The sequence below is a fragment of the Astyanax mexicanus genome, chromosome 5 (assembly GCF_023375975.1).
Source record: "Astyanax mexicanus isolate ESR-SI-001 chromosome 5, AstMex3_surface, whole genome shotgun sequence".
NCBI classification, from domain to species: Eukaryota; Metazoa; Chordata; class Actinopteri; order Characiformes; family Acestrorhamphidae; genus Astyanax; species Astyanax mexicanus.
In genome coordinates this window covers 47229113-47250054 of record NC_064412.1, presented here as the reverse complement: position 1 = coordinate 47250054, position 20942 = coordinate 47229113, and the positions used below count along the sequence as shown (strand labels likewise).

Below are 20942 nucleotides of genomic sequence, written 5' to 3'. Positions count from 1 at the left end.
AAGTCAGAACCATCCAAAGAAATCATTCACACTGCAAACAAACCAGATCATGGTTCATGGGAATGGAAATTGACAACATACTGTTGTCCAATGTGCACCCTTCTGCAAACCAATCAGTGCACTATAGGGAAATTCCACCCACATAGGTGGTGATGAGGACATAGTGAAGTTATTTAGTGCACTTAGTCACTTAACTTCAGTGGTCCAGACTTTCTGGTGTAAAAAAACCAAAAATACCTGTAGGGTTTTCAAATTAGCCAAATATATTCCTTAACCTGTGTGGAAAATATTCTTGTAGAAATTCCCAGAATGCCTGATTGGTAATTTTAAGGTTACACAATATGTTGTGACAGGGGAGTCTACAGTAGTTAGGGGTGATTTATGTGTTATCTCCACAGGAAAAGCTATGAATCTGTGGCATACAGTCATATAGAAAGTAAAACTGTCTGAGGATAAAAAATGCTTTTTTGTTAAAAAGGTCTCTGGCTTTTTAGACTTTTGTTGCCAGTTTTATTTATTAATAATTGTTTGCTGATACTGATCTGGTGGCAGTGTTATTGAGCTTTTTATATATTATTAATAATATTTTTTATGTTTTTAAATTTAAATGTAAGATTTACATTTAGACCAAATGACTTTACATTTAGATCAAAGCCTTGAATTTGTTTTGCCATTCAGTTTTGTTGTTGCTCAATATTCACTCAAAAGTTAGAGAAGAATAAAATAATTATTGTAGTTAGCATATTATATGTTTAATTAGAGCCAGCTAAACTAGTCAGATCTATACTGCTGTAAGTGAATTCGTTTTTATGACCCCACAAAAATGTTTTTAAAAGAAAATTCAAAATAAAATTTAAAATTATTTTACAAAGCCTTTACAATTTCTGGCTTCAGAAACTCCCAAAAGTTTCTTCACTGTTGTCTGAAAGCTGATTGTTTTACAGTAGCAGTGAAGACGCTGCAGTAAACGCCCAATCAGCACCAGCCCTGCCAGTGTTATTTTAAGCTAATTAGAAGTTTGTTTAGCTTAACTAATTACCCTCCCCAACACACATAGGGCCCACACATACAATGAAGTCTCCAACAATGAAAAGAACCATGAATAGTCGCTCCATCGTCCCGAGAGTTCTGAAGTGTCTAATGTCCCTGAACTGAATGCAGGAGTAGAGTGGGGTCGTCTGATTGATCCAGCCTGAGACCATGTGACCCGAGGCTAAATATCCCCCCCCACAATATGGAGACAGGGTGTGGGCCACGGCTTGGAGACACGTATATTGGCAGGTAGGGGTGGTGGGGGCTGGTGGTGTAGGGGAGATTGGTGGCTGAGTGTCCTGACAGCTCTTTATTGGAGCCTCTCGGCCTGAAGGCATCAGTTTTCTCCTGCTTGACCCCGGGTAACTGAACACTCAGACCGTACACTGCTCAGTCCAGCCGCACCTTTCTTTGAGATATAAAGGTGTGAAATTATTCTGCTGGTGTTTCTGAATCATACACTAAACATGATGTTGCTAATGAATATCAGCAATAGCTTCAGAACTGAATTTTTTCTGAATTAAAATACAACACCTATGCCAAAACAGGTCAGGATGCTGTGTAAAATATAAATAAAGTTAAATAAAAAGAGAATGCAATAATTTGTACATTTGGTAGACATTTTATTTACAGTAGAACACAACACATATCAGTAGGGCTGGGCGATATTGTGAAAAAATGCAATCTTAATATTAAAGATATAAAGATATATGAGTGATTCTTGATTAAAATTACATTTTTTTTGGTTTTACACATCAACTAAAAAAACATTTTCCTTTTTTTTTCCAAGGGACTCTTAACCATGCAAGCACAAAAGAACAAAAAAAAAAATAAAAGTTTCATTTAGCAATGTTTAATAAGAATAGCCAGAATCACACTATTAGCTTTTATATTATTAACTCAGTGCAAAAATAACCTTTTATTTCAGTTAATATTTTAGGAAGAGTATAAAGTATGAAAATAACTGCCACATAAAATAATTCTTTACAGGTTTTTGACAGAAACTGAAGCCTATATACTGAGATTCACTATCAGCTTTTATATGAAAAGATCTACAATTATTATTGTATCATTTTTGAAATTGTAACTTTGTAATTTACACCAACTTACATGGCTGATTATAAAAAGATGATTTCCACCATCGGCCAAAAACTGCATCTAAACGTGTAACAATTTCAGAAAAGGTGTAAAATTGAAAAGACTTTGGGTTTCCCTCCATATACATTCTATGATATCATCAAAAGATTCAGAGAATCTGGATAAAGCCCAGTACTGGATGCTAGTGATCTTCAGGCCCTGAGGCAGCTCTGCATTAAAAGCAGGCTGTACTGATTCTGTGCTGGAAAGAATCGGTATTGCATTGGCTCAGGAACACTTCCAGAAATCACTGTCTGATACCCACATTTTATATACAATGCAATCAGATGCATCAGATGTCAAACATGAGACATTTTACCATTTCACATAAATATGAACTCATTTAAAGTGGCAGTCCGTATTATTTTGTTTCTAAACTGAAAGCAGAAGCATTTCTGAGTGGGGAAGTTACAAAATATTGTGTTTAATGGTACCAGTGTGTTGGAATAACCATCCCTGCTTAGCCTAATATATTCATTCTAAAAACTGGGGTGTCGGGTCGCTTTTCGCAGGAGTTCTTCTGGCCACGTCACATGTCTTTACGTTCTCATGTCAAATGTACAGCCTCTAAAAGAGAGTTTTACTGAACGTGAGCGGCTGGTGGATCAATGGGGACTTCAGAAGGGGAAACTCAGACCTCAGTAGGTCATTCACTCATAGTAAAAACAAAGAAATGAAGACGTGAAGTTTCGGAGTGCGCTCTCTCTCTCTCTGACTGAACATAATCGGAAATCGGATTCATCCGCTCTGAAAGGAGCCCGCATCACACCCTCCCGGTTTAAAATGATTCTTTCACCTTCTCTGTGCAATTACCCATTCTCACCAGAGAGGGCCCTAAATCCCAAAACAGCTTTAACTTCAACTTGCTGCAGCCTCAAAATGTCTCTAAATATTTGGAACAGGGTTAGGGCTATTGTTTTAAAATGTTCGTTACCGGTATGATAATTTGAAAACGATATCGATACAATACTAACAATACTTTTTTTGATACGTTTTTTTTCTAAATACCACAAAAAAGCATAATTATTCTCACACATTGTATACATAGTGTATTATAACAGCTGACATGAGCAATCACATTCTCATACTGTCACCATTAGAGGCTTCATCTTTCTGGATCTTGTTTGAATGAAAACAATGAGTGTGTTTGTGGCGATTAAGCGAAAGAGAAGGAATGACTGCGGGAGAGACAGAGTGAGTGAGTGAGTGAGAGAGAGAGAGAGAGAGAGAGAGAGAGAGAGAGAGAAGGAAAGACAGCGCAAGAGAGGGAGAAACAGTGTGAGAGAGCGAGAGACAGCATGATCAAGTGAGAGAGTTTGTGTGTGTTCTTACTGTTCACACTCTCAGTGTTTGACATGTTTAATGCAAAGTTTCGGGGAAAAAACATTTATTTTTTCGATACTCTGTAGTACCGAGACATTTCGGTTGGTACGTTTTTGGTATCGAAATTCTATACCCAGCCCTAGACTGGGTCATGTCTACCATTGTGTATCATTTCCTCTTCTGTTAACAGCAGTGTGAAAAGGTGTAGGAAGAGCAGGTGATTTGGTGTTAACCCCTGTGTGTCTGAGTTCTGATCTGATTTACAGACAGTGGTTTCTGTAAGTGTTCCTATGCCTCTGCCAAATCTAAATCTAAATATTTTTTGTTGATTATTGATTATTGGCTTGATGAATGAAAATGTGGTTATTATTGTTTATTGTTTGTTTTTATTTTCTGCAGAAATCATAAATACACCAGAAAATCAGGGAAATATATCTTACAGTAGTGAAAGGTAATTATTTCAATCCTGGGACGAAAAAAAAAACAATGATTTTATATACATTTTTAACTAAAATAAATTCTACAACATTGTATGTCTGGCAGGTCTTGTATCTGATAAAAAGAGACAGATTGATGGACAGACTCTCTCTCTCCGTCTCCTCGTCTCTCCTTGTCTCTGGGTTTATTCGCGCTGTTCTTTTGACATGTAAGTTTGGTTACAAAAGAGTGAGGCAGTTCCCCGCCGTCCAAAACACATCTACACCACTCATCTCTGATAGATACAAGCAGTCTACAGCCGGCCCTTTGTTCCTGCAGGGACACTAATAGAGCCAGAGCCGGGGGCATGTTGTGGGTGGGGGTTGGAGTTGGGGGTTATTATTATGTAGATAAGGGCAGTAAGTGCTGGAGGTGTTCGGAACCCACACACCGTGGTCTGATTTTTACACTAGAAGGCCCACTTCTGTTCTCCAAATCTGGAACATGAATCCAGTTTCCAGTCCTGGATTGTGTTCTCACTGGAAGTTACAGGAACAGTTAAGATAATTGATTGGCCACCCAGGCTGTGATCGCACAGATCAAATGGCCCAAATCTGATCTTTTTGGACATATGTGATACAGATGTGTGGCAGTGTGAACAGAAAAAACACACTGAATGTGATTTAAGCCACTCTGATATGTGGTATTGAAATCTGATGCACATCTGATTTGTGGCAATGTGACTGTCTCTGAACAGCCAGATCAGAATCCATAACTTCTTAAAGAAATTAGTCAGAATGCGGCTGCAGTATCAAATAAATAGAAAAATAAACTAATAAATAAAAAGTGTAAAATTAAGTTTATAAAGCAGACTGGCTGCCCGTGTCTGAATAACATACTCTTTTTACAGCGAGGTTAAAGTTGATTTCTTGTTGATAAGCTGTTGCACCCTGAACTCATGGTGGCTTCTCAAACTTATTATGAAGCAATGCTGTGGAGCTCGTGAGCATCAGTTGCACAAACTGTTCAGAACAATGTAAGATATGGATCATATTAAAAAGACAGTGTGAACAGCCTGAAATAAACATTGAAATGAAAAAAACGGATCCAAGATCCAGATTTGGAAGGCCTTGTTGATCTTGTACTGCATTCTGTTTAAACTCAGATGTCTACATTTAAGTAAGTAAGGTCCAAGTAGGACATTTTTAAGTAGGGATTTTCTATTCAGAAAGTCAGGAGACTTTCTCCCAGAGTTCAGAATCCAAGATGGCTGCCCAGGATATAAAGTGTATAATTAAGTAAAAAATACAATAATCTACAAATAATTATACTGCATTCTGTACTATACTTCAGACATGTGACACCATTCCTAGCTCTGACATCCAACTTCTGATGCAAATTGAATGCAGGTAATTACATACCACATTAAAAATGTACATATTAATGTTCTCTAAAATGTTTCTTGATTAAGTCATGCTGCTGTCTGTGATGATTTTGGGGGTTGTTCACCTGTTTTTATATTATCCTTCATTTGGAATCTGAACCCTCCTAAAAAAGTTGTTGGAAGTAAGTGAGGTTGCAGAGCTGCAGCTGCAGGGTATTAATGCAGTAAAATAGCTGAAATTTTGTAAGGCATCTGCTCCTGGCTAAAATATAGCATTTCTTTATCCCTGTCTCAAATGTTAAACTTTTATAATCATTTAGAGGAGCTGTGCTTGACATTTAAAGTACAAAAAGTATAATTTAATTCAAATATGCTTGAAAATTCTAAAATTGATCGGACCTAGTTGAACGGACTAAAAATGAACTCACACATCAAATGTATAAAATCTGAGTACATACACATATATGTATATATATATATATATATATATATATATATATATATATATATATATATATATACATTTGCCACAAAAAAATGAGTAATTTTACAGTTAATACAGATTTGCACACAATATAGTGAAAAAGATGTGCAAAGGCTTTCTGATTATAGATACATTATGGTAAAACCTAAAATCACTGTACTTCAATATATTTATATTTTCATACACCCTTATTAAAGAGTACAATGTCAGTTGCTATGCTCAGTCAATTCCCACACTCATTAGAAACAGTGTGGCCTGAGAAATGAATGTGTTACTTTGTTATATACGAATATATAAGGGCTTTTTGACAATCGATACAGAATTGTAAAACATAATATCATGATATTTTGATTATATCAATATTGGTTTACACCTGAATTTATTTAAAAGGTTTTAATCCCTACACTCACAATTAAGCCATGAACAAATTACTGTGTATTTTAAGATGTCTAACAGGGATTTTAGCAGATTTAATTATTAGTGTTTTGCATATATGGTGTAAATATTCGACATGTGAAAGTTCCTGTAGATCAGCCTGTATAAAGCGATCCATCAACATCTGCCATGTTAGTCTGAAGAGCACTGCAGGGTAAATTCAGGGCTGTGCTTTAGGGAACAGCCAAAAGACGAGCAACACCTTCCCAGAGACACGGGTGCAGGGTGTGGACTCAGGTAGCTCCTTAGCCCCGCCCCTTTGTTGTGCTTTGGTATATATGGCAACCCCATAGAATTCCTATAGAGATTCTGAGGCTGTCCTTTTCACACCTGAAGCCTACAGCACTGTTTTAGGGTCCAAAGGGAAGAACGGGTCAGAATCCTGGAGCCCGTTGAGCAAACAGCGGCCGCACTGCTCAATCTCAGCGCCAACATGTTGTACCTGGAGACCAGTAACCCGTCCTACAGCGAGGTGAGGACCAGTACCGCCGGGTTTTTCACTTTTCTGGTGATGGAGTTTGTGGATGATGCCAGTTTTGGGTTTGGGTTCTTTGGGAGGATCCCATGGAGTGACTGGGACTGCTGGACCCAATAAGGCCCAACTTCCTTTGCAGTTGTTTTTTCTTGAATAATTTTCGTATTTGTTTTTTATTTGTATCAGAATTGTTTATATTTAATAACTTGCATTTTTTGGCGCCTGATCATAAGAGTTTTTTTATTTTTGGTTTTGCTTGGTCATAGAAAATATATGTTTGTTGCTTGAGTAGTATATTGCTATAGCCAACTGTTTGAGTTGTTTGTGTTTTCTCTGCTGGTGGAAAGCACATGTGTTTGTTGAGCCGCTGTTTTGTCTGTTGCTTTCTAGCTCTCGAGTTGTCAGGTCGAGGCGGCGGGTAAATACTGGAAGTTTGTTTAAGATAGCTGAGCCTATTTGCATAGAGCTTCAGTGTTGCTCCAGATTGGCCAATCTTAGTGGAATCAGTAGAGAAATGTCTGTCTGTTGTCTGCAGAAGCAAGAAGTCAAGCAGAAAAACAAGTGTGTGGTTTGGCGTCAGGAGTGTTTTAGCCTCCCACAGGAAAAAAAAAAACTGAACTTGTTTTGCCTTTTTTATGTTGATGCTAAAAATAGTATATGAAACTAGACAAGAGTAAAGTCTTGGATTGATTTTGATGAAATTCACACACTAATTGCTATAGAATTTAATTTAAAATTTAACGGTAAAATGACGCTTCAGAAAAGCCACCTTCTTTTACCAAACATTGTGCATGCTACATGTGTAAGTTAAATAAGTAAAATAAAAAAAAGCTACCTTATAAAAAAAAGCCTCAAATATTTTTTTCCTCAGTAAAATATAAAACTATAAAACAACCTATTGAATAAACTCAAATTTTTACTCTCACTTCTTTTTAGATGAGTCAGGTTTATAAAATGTGCTAAATTGAACTGCTAGTGTAATATTGTACATTGTAAAAAAAAAAAAAAACAACCTATACATTTTCACACTCTCTACTGCACTGAACAGTGCTACGAAAATCTTAAATAAATTTGAAGCGTCTACTTAATATTTCACAATGCTTTATACAACTAATTACTCAGTAAAGTAAGTAACTTTTAACCGTCCTTCATGCAGGCATGCATCCATAATCTCCATCCATAATCTTCTCCTGACCCTCGACCCTGTGTAAATAATTACAATATATTTACAGTAGCAATGTGTGGTGGGATCATATTACCAGATAAAGGGCAATTACCACATGAAAAACATGTAAAACAACAGATTGTGAAAGCTACAGTTGTATGAAACGTGATATTTTTATAGATAATGTAGTCTTGGATTTTTACAGATTAATGATTTATGTATGTGCAAATTTGATTTGCACATTTTTAATTGGATTATATTTCACTGGAGAGTATTTATATGTTTGTAGTTTTGTGAAGTTTTTCTTTCTTAGTTTTATTAATTAATTAAAGCTGCAAAATATTGTACACTGACAATGCAATAATTTTTGTTCTGCGCTAATAATGGCAATATTTCTAAATAGTTGTTTTATTTAAGAAAATTCCACAACTGTGTTTGACCCAGTAGGCCAAGTTTTTGGACTTGGGCCTCCTTTGAACCCCCATCACCATTTAAAGACAGCAAGGGGATCTGTGTGTTTGTTCTTCTAAAGACACACACACACACACACACACCCTGCTCCCCCTCCATTCTTTATTGGCAGGTGGTAGTTGAGCTTTCGACTTCAGAGCCACCAATCTCTGCACAAAGCCGCTGTCAACACAACACCGTTACCCAGAGTCCAACCCGAGCTCCGTTACACACACAGCGCACTGCTCACTAGATTCCACAGTCAGTTTCCCTCTCCCCTCACTCACTTCTTCCCTTGCTCCCTCACTCCCTTATTTACTCATACTTTACATCCTACACTCCCTCACTCACTACCTCACTCACTCCCACTCTCCCTAGATTCTTCTTCTGCTCCCTCTGTCACTCCCTTACTCTCTACCTCCCTCCCTCACTCCTCTACTTACCTACTCTTTACATTCTTCACTCTCTCACTCAGTCCCTCATTCACTCCCACTCTCCCTAGATTCTTCTTCTGCTCCCTCTGTCACTCCCTTACTCTCTACCTCCCACCCTTACTCCTCTACTTACTTATTCTTTACATCATTACTCCGTCACTCAGTCCCACCCTCCCTAGATCCTTCTTCTGCTCCTTCTGTCACTCCCTTTCTCCCTACCTTACTCCCTCATCTGCTTACTCTTTCACCTCCTTTTTCCCTTATTAACACATTTCCTCACCCACTCACTCACTCCCTCACTGACTCACTTTCTTCCTCCCTCCCTCGCTATATCCCATTTGTAAACCCTTGCTCCGAGTTCGTGCAGCTTTGATGAATGCTCTTAATGCCCCGTCTCTCTCGCCCCCTCTCTCACCCGCTGGTGGTAACGATGGTGATGGGGGTGATGGGTGGTGGGACGCCCGTGTTTGGTGTAAGAGGAGCTATAGAGGTGGATGGAGGGTGTGGAGGTGGGATTGGTGGTGAGGAATGTTCTTCAGAGTGTGAGGTTGGGGTTGTGTAATGTTCCTGTGAGATACACTAACTGTACATCCACATATTTATGGACATTCCTTTTTTTATGCATTCAGCTGTTGAATGTTGCACCCATTGCTGTTGATACAGATTTGGATAAGTAGAGAAGTATTGTCAATACAATAGAACACTAGTCTAGAACTGTGTTCGGGTGGGATGAGTTGCTGAATGCGATCAAATTCTCACAGTAAACCTGTGAATCCAAAATCTAGTAGAAAGTCTTCTCTGGAAAGTAGAGACAGTTGCTCCAACAAAAGGAGAATATATTCTTTTTATACCCTTGATTTCAGAATTTCAGATTTGCTGCGATATGTACACTAACATTTTAGACCACCCCCATTTTTTTCTTTTATTTTTATGTTTAATCCCTTTATGCCATTTAAGGTCTTCAGGTTCAGTCAATTGCCAGACACGGTACAAAAATTCAGCATACAAATGTAAATAAACTACGAATTGAAAAAAAAAATGTACAGTCAAATAAACTACAAATGTAAAAAAAATATATAAAATACACAGCCTCTAGTAAAGCAGTGCTGAAACAGATGGTGTTACTGCACTCTCTACTGCAGCATTTACACACACACAAAACATTCATACTTTCATTATTTTAACTAGAAAAACCCACAACAACACAGATAATAAAGGCATTGCTAATGTGATAAAATAAAAAAAATCTTGGTAGTTTATCTGTTAAACACTATAGTTTTATATTTAAATAGTTGGTCTTTTAATGTGTTGAGTCCAAGTAATTTTGTCCATGTAATTTTCAAAGTAGTTGGATTTAACATGTTAAGTTGATCAGCTGTTGGTTAATGAGTAGATGCCTCAATACTTTTGTCCATATGGTGTGTAATTTTGCATAAATTGTATATATATATATTTTTATGTAGTTGAACTTGCTGCACTTGTGTCCAAGTAGTTGGAATTTTAGTTGAGTTGAAGAGGTGCTTTTGTCTATATTTATTTTTATATATATTTATATATTATCTATATAATACACTTTGTTTCCTAAGTAGCAGGACTTTCAATGCATTGAGTTACAGGTGTGTGTCAGTCATTTTGCAAAACTCTCAGTACTTTGGTAATTTTGCCTGCATAGTGTAAATGACAGATAAACTTGAAAAAAGTACCTGAAAAGTGTTTATTGCATTGAGTTGCAGTTGTGTTGGGTAGGCGTTTGTTTAGAGTGTGGTAGTAAAGAGGTTGGACGCTCTTTGAACAGTGTCCATCTCTCTCTCATCAGTAGGACAGGGTGACAGGGGGAGGGTGTCCCATTAAACTTCACCCCCCATCGCCCCGGCCCCCTGTTTGTAACGCTTGGTAGAGTCTCTGTGGAGAGTGAGTGCGTGGAGGCCCTGCAGTGGCGTCTTGGGTGTGAGCTTAATTGCTTTAACAGTGTTTTGATACAGATACTATCAACCGCTCTGCCCAGCCCAGTGGGCATGAAGCATGGAGAAGCACTCCGCCCCCCAAAGTCCTCTCCGACCCACATTACCCCACCCCATTCCCCCCACCCCTCACTTTATTGCTAATGGACTCTCGCGTCGTGGTCACTTACTGCCCAGGTCACTGGAACACTCCCCAGAATGGCAGCTATTTCCCTCCAGGCTGGGAGTTTAGGACGTCCCTTGTTGCGGTGTCAGCTGAGCTTCAGTTCAAAAGCTTAAAGAAAAGTCAGACAGTTGATTTATCATGTTATCCGTATCTGGATCTAGGCCTGTCGCAATAATTATGTTAGCGATTTATTATACGATATATGGATATGACCTTAGTATCTGTTGCTGACCTCAGTATTGCCCATTGAGTTAACTAGGGGTGGGACAAAATATTGAAACAGGAATATATGAGATTATTTCCACATGCAATACATTATTATAAAATAAATATTTATATTTTAATGACATATCTACCAAAGGCAAATTAAAGCTGCTCAGTATATCAATGTTATAAAAAAATATATATTTTTTTCCTCAATTTCCTACAGCCCTGATCAAAACTGATTTTTTGAATCTGTTTTGTATTAACTGGATCCTAGCCCAGCTGGTTTGAAATGTGATTATAATCAGATTAGTATGGATGCGCCTTAGTCTGGGCCTCAAAACAACAGCAACCCATGCAGATATTCCTGTGATATCTGGATGCATGGATTCGATCAGATTCTGTTCCCTAATGAACAGTAATCTTAATAAATCTGATCTGAGAAACAAATACAATTTACCTGCAGTCTGAAACATTTCTGTGTTGACTTTGTAAACAGTGGTTTTAATTTATCTCTTTTATTTATTCAGTATATATAAACTTTTTTATCATTCCATTTCCAGTGTTAAATATTCCTAACAACAAAAAATGCATTGCTCTTTAAAAGTAATGTTCAGCTGTATCATTATTCTATTATATTGTCATTATACAACATAAAGGGCAATATATTATCCTGTTATCTAGACAGGCCTATCTGGGTCTAGACTGAGGTCAGAAAGATTAAATTGTTGGCTGCAACCAAAGGAATCCTGACCCAGCTTGTTAACTGGCTGATGGCTATCAGCAGTGAGGGGTTAATAATAGCTGATCAGGTTAGATTTGGTCTTGAGTGGAATCAGAGATGATGAGGCTGGAGTGATAATGATGTGATTTGGAATAATCAGAGTAGTCGGGTTTGGTCTTGAAAGTGAAAGAGATAGTGAAGCAGCACATCCTTCAACAGCACGTTGTTAACTAACATTCACAAGAACAGCTCTGTGCACAGAGCCAATTTCCCAGTAATTTATTTTCTGCTCTACATACATTCAACACCAAATGTGTGACGCTGCAGCATGCCAGATATCTCAGCATGTAGATTTGTAGAGTTGTAGAGGTTCCTATTGTTCCTCCTGTGATAATCCATCCCATGCAGCTCCAATATTCTCACACAGTTCCTGCAGATTGTGTGGTGAGGGTATAGGAGTGTTGATAAAGCGTCCAATAGCATCCCACACATTTTCTATAATTAGAGATAAATCTGGAGATGCAGCTGGACATCTGAAGCATCTTAAAGGTGAGATCTTGAGATGGCAGCTGTATGTTGGAATAGCATACCGGAGTGTGTGTTCAGCAAAAATGGAAGTGCCACTGGTTGCAGGGTCCCTGATTAAAAATTACACCACCTCTACCACAAAATCTGTAGGAACTGTGTGAGAATATTGGAGCTGCATGGGATGCATTATCACGGTGTGTGATAGCTGTAGCTTATTGCTTTAAAAATTATTTACAACAATGCTTTTCACCTCTGATTGGCTTACAACCTTTTGAAAATTTAATTTGGTGAATTGTAGTTCACTGCAGTTTTCTTATCACTACATACGTTTTTTAAGTTTGGACATCTAATGAACACATCATTTTGTATTTTAATGGTGTCTTCTTTTCTTAGTGAGTATTTGATTTTTTCTCTACAATGACTGAGAATAATCCGGAGTCTTGGTTTACATCTCGTTTATGAAACTGGAGTATTGTAACCTCAGGATGAACATGCTAGTAGGTTTAGTGTGTTGACAGAAAAACATTGCAGTAATTGATTCACTCTGAGAGTTATGCCAAACCAAAATACACTCAAAGAGAATCCGGGCCGCCAGGCCGCCGGGTCAGAATTGATTGCGACATTTTAGCCGCAGCGCTGTTTGCATTTCAAAAATCCTGGCAATGTGCTATCGCGTTATTGGGATTCCAAGCATGGCATCAGCAGGCTATCACTCTGAAGGTCAGATACTGCTGCTCCTTTCACTCCGTCTGTCCGTCCTCCGGATTGATACGCTTACCCAGCATCTGTTCACGCTCTCAGAAATGCGGGCCGGCCCAGAGCAGCTCCCTCAGCCGTTCCCCAGCGTTATTAAAGGCGGCCAGGTCGTCGCTGGGCTGATTTACGGAGGTTCTACTTAGCATCCTGACGTCCTGGAGCTCTGGCTCTGAGGAGGATATAAACAGAGAGGTATTTTTAAGAGCAACGAGAGTAGTTGTTAGATGGCTGCTGTATTACTGTGGAGATCATCTAATTAAAGAGAAGATGGAGATCACACTCTTTCACTCTATCCATCTCGCTCTTTCCACAGTGATAAGCCAAACACTTTAGGGCTGCACAGTATATCATTTCAGCATTGTCATCACAATGTGTGCACATGCAATAGACACAACACTGCGCAAGACACAATTATTTATTTGTAACTTTTTTGCTGCTTGATACAAAAGGAAAATCTAAAATTCCACTGTTCTAATTTTACATAATATAAGAATTATATCTGCCTAATGGGGGTGGGTGATATGGCACTAAAATAATATCACAATATTTCATGGTATTTTTGCAGTACTCTTGTTGATATGACAAGAATACACTACTGCAACAAAATGAAAATTAGATTTTGTTATTACATGTGATATGATATGTCACACCCCTAACTGAGATATTAAAAAATACAAGAATTTTATCAGATTTGTAACAGAAGCCAATGATCCAGAATGTCATGATACTAATAATACACTCCAAATATCTCCATATATCCAGCATTAAAATAAAATAAATGGTACTGATATAATCTGTCTCTAGTAGATATATAATGGGAAATGAGAACAGTGTGAATTTTTCTAAAAAAAAGTAGTACCCTGATGTGATAATTATTGATGTTTAGTATCTGTACTGTAATCATGTGACAGCACTTTCGGAGCACCGCTATCCTGTCAGACTCATCTCCATCTATTTTTTTCCAACATGCAAAAAGTGTTCTTAAAGGGCTAATGAGTTAAATGAGTTAAAACCATTGTTTGAAATTCATGCGTTTTTTTTAGTATTGTAGATTTTGTCTCAGTTTTTGTATTTGTCATTGCTTTCTCAATTATTGGGGGCTTTCCTAATCGGATAAGTGTTATCAGATAAGTCTGATCAGATAAGAATGTGGAGTGAATTGAGCTGATAGTAGAGTTTGTGTAACTCATTCTTTACCATTGTTCAGGCCTCAGGCTTCTTACACATAAACCCGCAGCCTATACAGCTCGTCTGGAATGATTCAGAGCATCCGGGAAAAGCTCACAGTGCTCTAGGCTAATTCCCATAATGCAGCTCTATGTCCAGTATGGTAGTCTTAGGCTTGGTCTGAACCTTCATGCATTTAATTTTGTTCTGAACCAAAATAGGATGTGTAAAAGGTGTAAACCACCATCCAAAATGGTGGTCCAACATTTGGTCTTATCAGAATAGTTTGTTTTGGTCTGGATGAGCTGAACCATGGTCTGAAATTTTATTCAGACCAATTACAGGAAATCTGACTCCCTTGGAATACAGGCGCGTAAAGCCGCACCACAATGTCCAAAACAGATTACGCTAGTGATTCCTGTGTCTACTGTAATTGTAAATGAACCCCGTCTAATTCTGGGAGCAGGGAGGCAAAATTGTACCTAAAAAACCATGCTGCTGTCTGAAACAAAATCCTCTACAAACCATTTAGTGTGAAATATAGAGAGACTCCACCCACATAGGTGATGATGACAGGATATAGTAAAGTTATTTAGTGCGCTTATTTAGTAACAAAACTGCAGTGTGAAACCAAACCTAAATGGACAAAATGTACAAAACACAATGTAACAAACACATCAAGCTTGGTTCAGTGTGAAAATACCTTTAATGTGTGGGAATGAATGTTGCACTGCCCAGTTTAGAGTTCCCATCAAACATGCTTGTGTCAGCTTTACCTTTTAACACTTTTTTCTCTTTATTTAGGACTGGGTGTTAAGGTAGAACTTTAATTTCACAATACGTAATTACTCATTTCTTCTTTACAAGAAAATGTAAATCAGTATTAACATAATAACAATCGTCATATTGCCAGTTTCTAGTTTTAACATTGTGTCTTAGATTTCCGTTAGTAATAACAGTAATTGTTAAATTATAATCCAGCAGTTAAAGGCGTTTACACCTCACTGTACACCGCGTCCCACCATTTACTGTATTTACACAAACCGTCCTACAGCACAACAGATACACACAGAATACACGCAGGCAGAGTGTGTGATTAGATCACAGAGAGTTACAGCAGGCCGGGCATTCCCCTCACCTTCACGGTGGGATCACACACATACACTCATACACACACACACACACACACACACACACACACACACACACAGGGTGGTTAAGCTCTAGAGGACTCCATTATATCCTAATTGCTCAATTGTGGGAGAGTGTGTGTCACAGAGGTGCAGCCGTGTGGGGGCCGCAGGGGGTGACCACTCTGTGTGTATGTGTTTTTCTGTAGTTGTGGGGACCCCATGTCCTCGTGTTCTAGGATACTGGTTCCTCATATTTTGTCAGTTTGTGAGAATATTTCTCTCAGTCTCACAAGCTTTTTTTTTTTACACAAGTTGGTACTTTTTTAAATAAAATAAAAAAATCTAAGTGGAAAGGATTTGCTTTTGTTTTTTACTTATTTAAGGGTATTTTATCCTGTTCAGTAAAACAGATGTCATGAAGTATCGTAGAGAATTAATAGCATCATTATAACATGCAACATATTGTGATGATACTGTATTGTGAGATTATCTGTGATTCCTAACCCTGGTATTAATTATGCAATGCTAAAAGAATATATGTTAAAATTATTTGTAACAGATATTCAGTTTTCCCTATATTGTCCAGCCCTAGTTGTTTTGTTGATTTCTGGACAAATATGGTAAATGAGCATTGACAAAGACAAAATATCGCAATCATTCAGTCAGTTTTTGCCAAAATCATTCACCCCTAGTTATCATTATGTCAGTGGAAGGTCCCCACAAAAAAAGCAAACCAAAGTGTGTGTGTATGTGTGTGGCAAAAATGTGGTCTCTTTGGAACACCTGTTCACTGGCTGTGTTGTTCTAATAGTCTCAGTGTCATGTCTCTAAACCTGGATCTGATTGGCCGATTGTGTCTGAATGGGCTCATGACACACAAACATACTGACCCTTATCCACACAGGTGAAATTCATCACTACCCCACCGACCCCAACTCCTCCCCTCCTCCCCCCTTTCTCTCGCTTGCTCACTCGGGTTGTCGGATGCCACTGTGGGAAAGGTATGCTGAGGTCAGTGGAACAGCCCCTCTTTCAGGTGTTCAGGTGTGCTCACCTGTGGACAATACTGCATCTGAGAACAGAGTGGAGTTGCACGTAAAATTTAGCGAAAGTAGGCGGTGTTTTTCTTTTTGTAAGCGTGCAAAAAGAAAAAAAAGTCAGTGGGCGAAATATTTCCATTTAAATGCACTGAAAAGTGTAAAATATTTTAACAACAGTACAAATTTCCTTACAGGTCACATATTTTAAGCTACAAAAGCAGAATTTGGTTTGGCAATACCGTAAAACCTAACATTTAACATAATAACTACCTAGCAACACTTTAACAACCATTACTAAGCTTCAATCATGCTCAAATTTTCTTTGAGACAAGAAGTGCATTATAGTTGTGCATGGAATTGGGCAAACATATGTTTTCTTTAAGGGATTTGTAGTATTTGTAACTATGAACAGCCAAACAGCTAATGTAGTATTATTGTATTTTAGTATGTTTTTTTTTTTTAATTAATTCACTTTATTTGTTTAATGCACCGTGCATCAAACATAATCTATGAATACAGTAAATACACTACATTTGTAGTGCAGTGATTGTACAAAAAAATCCCAAATTTTACTTATTTTAGATACACTTTTGAGAGTGTATAGTGAGTGTATAGTGAAAGATAGTGATTTGGGGTGTCATACTTTTGTATACAACTGTATAACAAGGTATAAATTAATTACCTGGACCGGTGTAAGTGTTATTAACTGTGTGCGTGTGTGTGTGTGTGTGAGAGAGAGAGAGAGAGAGAGAGAGAGAGAGAGAATTAGACAGCAAGCGAGTGAGTATATATATATGTATATATGTGAAAGTGGACAGCTGACTGGGTGCAGGTCTGAAATAGCCGAGCTGTATAGAGATTGATGGCGGTTAGAGTAGCTGCTGGGCCGTGCTGGCTCAGTCCGGAATGTGGCGGATATAAAGGGAAAGGAATTGACTGGGGAACCGGAGGATCGGGACAGGAAAAGGCTGGGACAGCGCCAGAACATTCTCCCTCGTCTCAAATGACTTCCATTTTAATTTCTCTTTGCATCTCTGCAAAACAACGCAACAGGAGTGGCATTAACCGGGTAGCATCCTCCAACTGCGGCCAGTCACACTGACCCACACATTTATGCTGCGTTCTGTTTACCTCAGAAGTGAGATGTTGGAGATGGGAGTGCTGTTAAAGCCAGTGAGACTGCATTCCAGTTTAACTTTTCCATAATACAATTGTCAAAAAGCCGTTAGCTATAAACTCCACCACAACTGGTTTAAAAGCCTTTACTGGTGTTTGAGATAGAACTAGAAAATTCTGTGGTATACAGGGACATAAATAGAACAATCCTTGTGAATAAATCATATATATTATCTCATTATCAGTGTTTTACAGTAGCAGACAGTTATTTATTTACATTTTATATTTATAAGTGATATTGCACATACTATGAAATACTGCAAACTAAATAGAAAAAGGTACACATATTACACATTATATTTCATTATGGTGAATCCACTCAAAATCAATCTGTCTTTTTACGTCCCAGGTTAGCACTGTTGCACTACATCCAGTTCAACATGACTGATTACACTTTGGAAACTGTATACAAATATTTAAAAGTTGACCAACATTATTTAAGCACTGAGGATATCTATGATATTCTGAGAAAATTGTACTTTTAGAATATTGACAACAAAATGGATCAAGATCTGATAAAATATTAGAATTGTGTCTGTCATAATAAATATGTTTGTTTGAACAATTTGTTGGCCAAGACAAATAGTGTCATTTTAAGGCTGCTGATATTATTATATTGATTATATATAATAACATAAAATGGTCACTGCCTTTTAAAGAGCAGTGATGTGTCACGTCTCGCTTTCTATTCTTCAGAAGTTGGAATTCGGGAGCTGGAGTTTACCAAAACTGGTTTAACCCCCCCTTACCTGTGTTTTATGGCAAATCCAACTAAAATATGTCTCCTGTTTTATTTCTCAGGTTAGCTTTGTTAGTGATACCAGTTGTTAAAAGCAAATTCCAGGATCCAGTGCTGTAATTCTGCTTTAATTCTGTTGGTATTCTACAGTAATTCTGGATTGCAATGTTGTCCAGCATGTTTTGTTTCTTTCACTCAAGAAGGTCAAACACAACACACACCCTTACAATACAGTACAGTATAGTAGTCAGTTTGGTAATTATGTGTAATTATTTGTAATTGTAATTGGGATGCTACTTTTCAGCTTACATGCTCAGCTTTGTCTCCAGGCCTGCAGGACTGAGTGCTTTGTTAAGCTGTTGTGGTTCTGCCTTTAGGCGGAGAATGCAGTGTAGGTGGGAGAACTTTCCTGCTGCTACAGAGGTGGCAGCACTGTTGAAACAGCTGTTTTTACCTCTGCATTATCTGAGATATGAGTGCAGGGTTCAGGACAGTTAGCTTGGTGGAGTTTAAGGCTTTGTTTGATGTTCAGAAGCTGCGGTACTGCAGAAGTACTTAAGTAAAGTGCAGAAAAAAAATGTAAAAAAAAGTCTTTAGGACTTCTTTTTACATCTAGAATCAGAATTTTGGAATTATGCAGAAATTGTTGTTGGTTAATTTAACAAGGTCCAAACAAATAGTGAGCTATATAGGTTAGGTACATTCCTCTTTAAAAATATTCTGTTAGAGAGTTTAAAAATATTTAAAAAATCCCTTTCAAACTATGATGCCTTCAGCTCGCCCTAATTAGTTGTTAGATTCTGTCCTCAGAATTTAAAATCTATTGTGAAGTATGTGAATTATTATGCATCAATATACATTGGTATGAAAAAGTATGAAAAAACTGAGGCTCCCATGCTGCCACTTTTTTAGAGAAGATACAAAGAGGAAAAACACTTGCTATTGGCTTCTTAACCCTTTCCTATATTTAGATTCACCTGTGTATGTAGGTCAAAGGTCAATGAGCTTACTAAACACATTTAGTGTTCTAGTAATTAGTGCTAAACATCAGTAAAACAACAAGGGATTTTGTTTTATTGCACACTTTCTGTAAATCCTATAAACCTAATTTCACTTCTCAAATATCACTGTGTTCATCTGCTATATTATATATTTAACTGAAATTGTTGATCCAAACAACCAATGATTTATAAAGTAAAATCATAAAAATGATCAGGGGTGCCCAAACTTTTTAATGCCACTGTATACTGCACTTAAAAAAAGTTTCCAATGTTTTCCAGCAATGATTTGCTTTTTAAACGTTTCCAATATTTCTTATTTTATTTTACTGTATCAAATCAAGTGTGTCGTATAAAGACACCACTAAGTTGCATTACAATGAACTGTGAACTGTGTGTGTTTATACTCCCCTGCTTTAAATCCCGTGTTAAGGTTTGCTGTTTGTCTGTTTGTCTGACACATATATGTACTATACTGTCAGTAATGCAGGAGCAGATTGTATGCAGCCACTGTTTGCTGTGAGAATGCGTCAGTAAAGAGTGTTTAACTGTGATTGATCAGGTTTTTTACAGTAGTGAGATAAAGTGAAGTGGTATATAAACAGAATGACCGGCCGTGTAATATTTTTCTCTTACTCTGCAAACAAAGACTCGTTCAGTCCCGCCGCCACATTAACCACCCAGGGCGCAGAGCCCGCTAAGCCCCCCATGACATCATCGCACAGCGTGTCAACATCAAAGCTCATCAGACAGCGGCAATGGCTTATATACAGTTTAAATTACGGTGTATCTGCCTGATACTTTGACCCATTTTAGATTATTTTTTAGATTATTTATTTTTCAATAGTACAAGTTTTATTTTTATGCATAATTTTTTACACTAAAATTGTATGGTCTTGCATTTAATATCCTTAAATTAAAAACAACATAATTAACATAAAGGTTAATTGATTGCTTGATTGATTGATTGTAATAAATGCACACTCATGTTTGTTTGTTGTTTGTTTGTTTTTAGTCGCAGTACACAAACCTGGGGCTTCTTAATGGAATGGATCAGAACGGAGGCTCGACCTCCACCAGCCCCTACAACAACGAGCACGCTCAGAACAGCGTAGCAGCACCATCACCCTATGCCCAGCCCAGCTCCACCTTCGAGGCCCTGTCCCCGTCCCCGGCCATCCCCTCCAACACTGACTACGCCGGGCCACACACCTTCGACGTGTCCTTCCAGCAGTCCAGCACCGCCAAGTCCGCCACCTGGACGGTAAGATCCAGAACCTGAGTTCATACCTACCATCTAATCCACATCACACACACAAACTGCTGTGTTTTTTATTCAAGTTACTTTTTATCAGTATATGATGAACCTATGCTGATAGGAAGTCAGACATCACTATGACTTTAGTATTGATCTACAATACAGAACATTTTAAAATAATAAAAAAAACCCACAAAATTTAAGGTTTGAAATTTAAGGTTTGTCCAAACTTTTGACTGGTACAGTACCTCAGGTTTTGTTACCCTATACTGATTTTACCTTGACGTCTATTAAAAGTTACGTTTTACGTTTTTTCTTCTTCTGTAAAATTGTGAGAGTGCTGATGTGTTGGAAAC

General features: G+C 37.8%; 1 protein-coding gene across 7 annotated transcripts in view; it reads left to right on the top strand.

Annotated features, from left to right (window-relative positions):
* tp63 (tumor protein p63) overlaps positions 1-20942 on the top strand; it is an 87493-nt gene that overhangs the window by 37213 nt on the left and 29338 nt on the right. For 6 of the 7 annotated variants that reach the window (XM_022675487.2, XM_022675485.2, XM_022675488.2 and 3 more), the window contains exon 4: positions 20344-20592. In XM_022675487.2, coding sequence (XP_022531208.2) covers positions 20344-20592 — 249 coding nt within the window. Of the gene's footprint in view, positions 1-6519; positions 6685-20343; positions 20593-20942 lie in introns of those variants that run through there. The other variant, XM_007233618.4, reaches the window with a different exon arrangement.